Source organism: the organism of the source record quoted next, assembly GCF_019968955.1.
Source record: "MAG: Porospora cf. gigantea A chromosome Unknown PgA_NODE_5051_length_1989_cov_287.937, whole genome shotgun sequence".
Taxonomy (NCBI): domain Eukaryota; phylum Apicomplexa; class Conoidasida; order Eugregarinorida; family Porosporidae; genus Porospora; species Porospora cf. gigantea A.
The window spans coordinates 1-1,989 of NW_027151735.1; the positions used below are offsets into that span (position 1 = coordinate 1).

Sequence of the window (1,989 nt, forward strand, 5' to 3'; positions counted from 1 at the left end):
ACGCCACACTGACGAATTTTTACACGCTTACGCTTACGCATGGTGGCGGAAAACAAGGGAAGAACCTGTCTCTGAAACCCAAGGTGGTGGTTAACTCGGACAAACTAAGGGAAGAATTGGAGAAGATGACCTCCATCCTAGCCCAGAAAGAGGAATTGGCCTACCAGCAGGAGCAATTCACGGAAGCCCTCCTCGGGCTCGCCGACGCCCTGGTCACCGACCCCTCCTACGGGACAACACGCCACGAGCCGGCCTCGCAGGCAAACGCCGCGGACCGGCCGCAGGAGCCTGAGATCGCGCCCACTAGGAGCGGCTCCTTCCCCCCGGAACAGGACAGCCTCCCCCTGAGGACGGCCTGCCGACTCCCGGGAGAAGCTCCGTCTCGGAGGCGTCGCTCTAGCACCTCTTTCCCACTGCAATTCCTCCGCCTTACGCAGGGGTCCCAGGACTATCAGCGGTCTCGAGCCCTTTCGCGCTGGTTGACAGGCCCCCTGCTCGGATCGTGATTGGCCTCCCCTTCATGCACGAGGGGTACCTGGAGCACGCACCCCACGAGGGGTGCGTGCCGGTCTCGCCCGCCGGTCTCATCCGCCTGACTCTGGCCCCTTCCCGAGGTTCTGCTCCCGCGGGCCCAATCGAGGACGCATGGGCATCGGTCCCGGAAGTGAGACAGATTCCACCCTTCCCCGGGTCGCGCCAAAGTTTACAGTCCGAGCTGAGTAGGGGACTACTGGTCGCCTCGTCGTTTCCCCCTCGGGATGGCGACGACGCGTCCGGTAGGGCGGGTCCCTCAAGGGACCCGGCACCTCGGATGGGATCAGGGTCGGGACGCGAGAATGAACGAATCCAGGAGAGCGCGCGCCCAGCTACGGACACACGGATAGGGGAGAAGCGACTCCTGAGGCACGACGGGAGAGCTCCCCGCCACCCTGCCGGCGTCGTTGACTGGGACGACCTGGAGCTCTCGATACCCAAGCATGGTCTCCTAAGCCGCGAAGCCCAGGCTCCCCTACCTCCGACAACCGGCATCCAAACCCGGCCAACAACCCGGGAAGCCCCGGCTGCGAGGGCTCCTTTCAGACCTGAGATACGCAAGCCCCAGGCCAAGAGCGAGTCACGGAAGAGGGACCGCCCCGGCCCCAAGTCAGAGGCTAGGAGCGACCCTCGAGCGAAGTTCTTCGCCCCCGCCTGGGAGTACGGCCCGCGAACGGACTACACCGGGTGCGGCTTCGTACTCCCCCTAAGCGGCTTCCTCGAGGAAGGTCCCGTTCCCGCCAAAACCGACCCCTCTTCGCCCTTGAACTCCCCGCACTCCGAGTCAAAGCAGGTCGATTCCGACCCAGTCCAGGCGGCTTGTCCTTCGGGCGAGTATCTCCACGTTCCTCCCTCGGAAGCCCCTTCTGAAGGGCAACAGGAAGCCCCAGGAGCAGAGCTTGGTCGCGCCCCCGCGTCGGGAGACGCGCAAGAGAAGGTGGTGGAGCTCCTCGACACGAATGCCTCCGAGGAAGGACAGGCGGCCCTTCAGCAGCTATTGCGAAGATACGATGGGCTCTGGAGGGGGGAGCGACGAGGCTGCGCCCAGGCAATGAGCCATCGCATCTCCACCACCTCGGATCGCCCGATCGTCACGCGGCCCCGGTCCTTTACTCCCGCCCAGCAGCGGGTGCTCAAAGAAGAGCTCCGCTCCATGATGGACGCAGGGGTGATCGAGCCCTCCAACTCCCCGCGCGCAAGCGAAGTCGTCTTGGTGAAGAAGAAAGATGGGGGTTGGAGGGTCTGCATAGACTTCCGCCAAGTTAACGACGTCACCGTCCCGGATCAGTACCCCCTGCCCCGGATTGCCGACCTCATCCGCGAGGTCCGGCAATCCCGTTACTTCGTGGCGCTCGACCTTCGGGCGGGCTACTGGCAGGTGAAGATGGAGCCCGACAGTGTTCCGTTCACGGCTTTCCGGTGTACGGGCGGGCTGTACCAGTTCACGGTCATGCC

General features: G+C 64.4%; 1 protein-coding gene across 3 annotated transcripts; it reads left to right on the plus strand.

Annotated features, from left to right (window-relative positions):
* On the plus strand, positions 1-1,989 carry KVP18_003690 (uncharacterized protein; the record flags this gene model as incomplete). Of its 3 annotated transcripts, XM_067955624.1 has the most annotated exons (2): positions 1-457; positions 487-1,989. In XM_067955624.1, coding segments are annotated over 2 exons (1,960 nt in total), but the record flags the coding sequence as incomplete, so codon positions are not given. The 3 variants fall into 3 exon arrangements, with proteins under 3 accessions (XP_067808095.1, XP_067808094.1, XP_067808093.1); XM_067955623.1 differs by having other exon boundaries at positions 126-506; XM_067955622.1 differs by lacking the exon at positions 1-457 and having other exon boundaries at positions 521-1,981.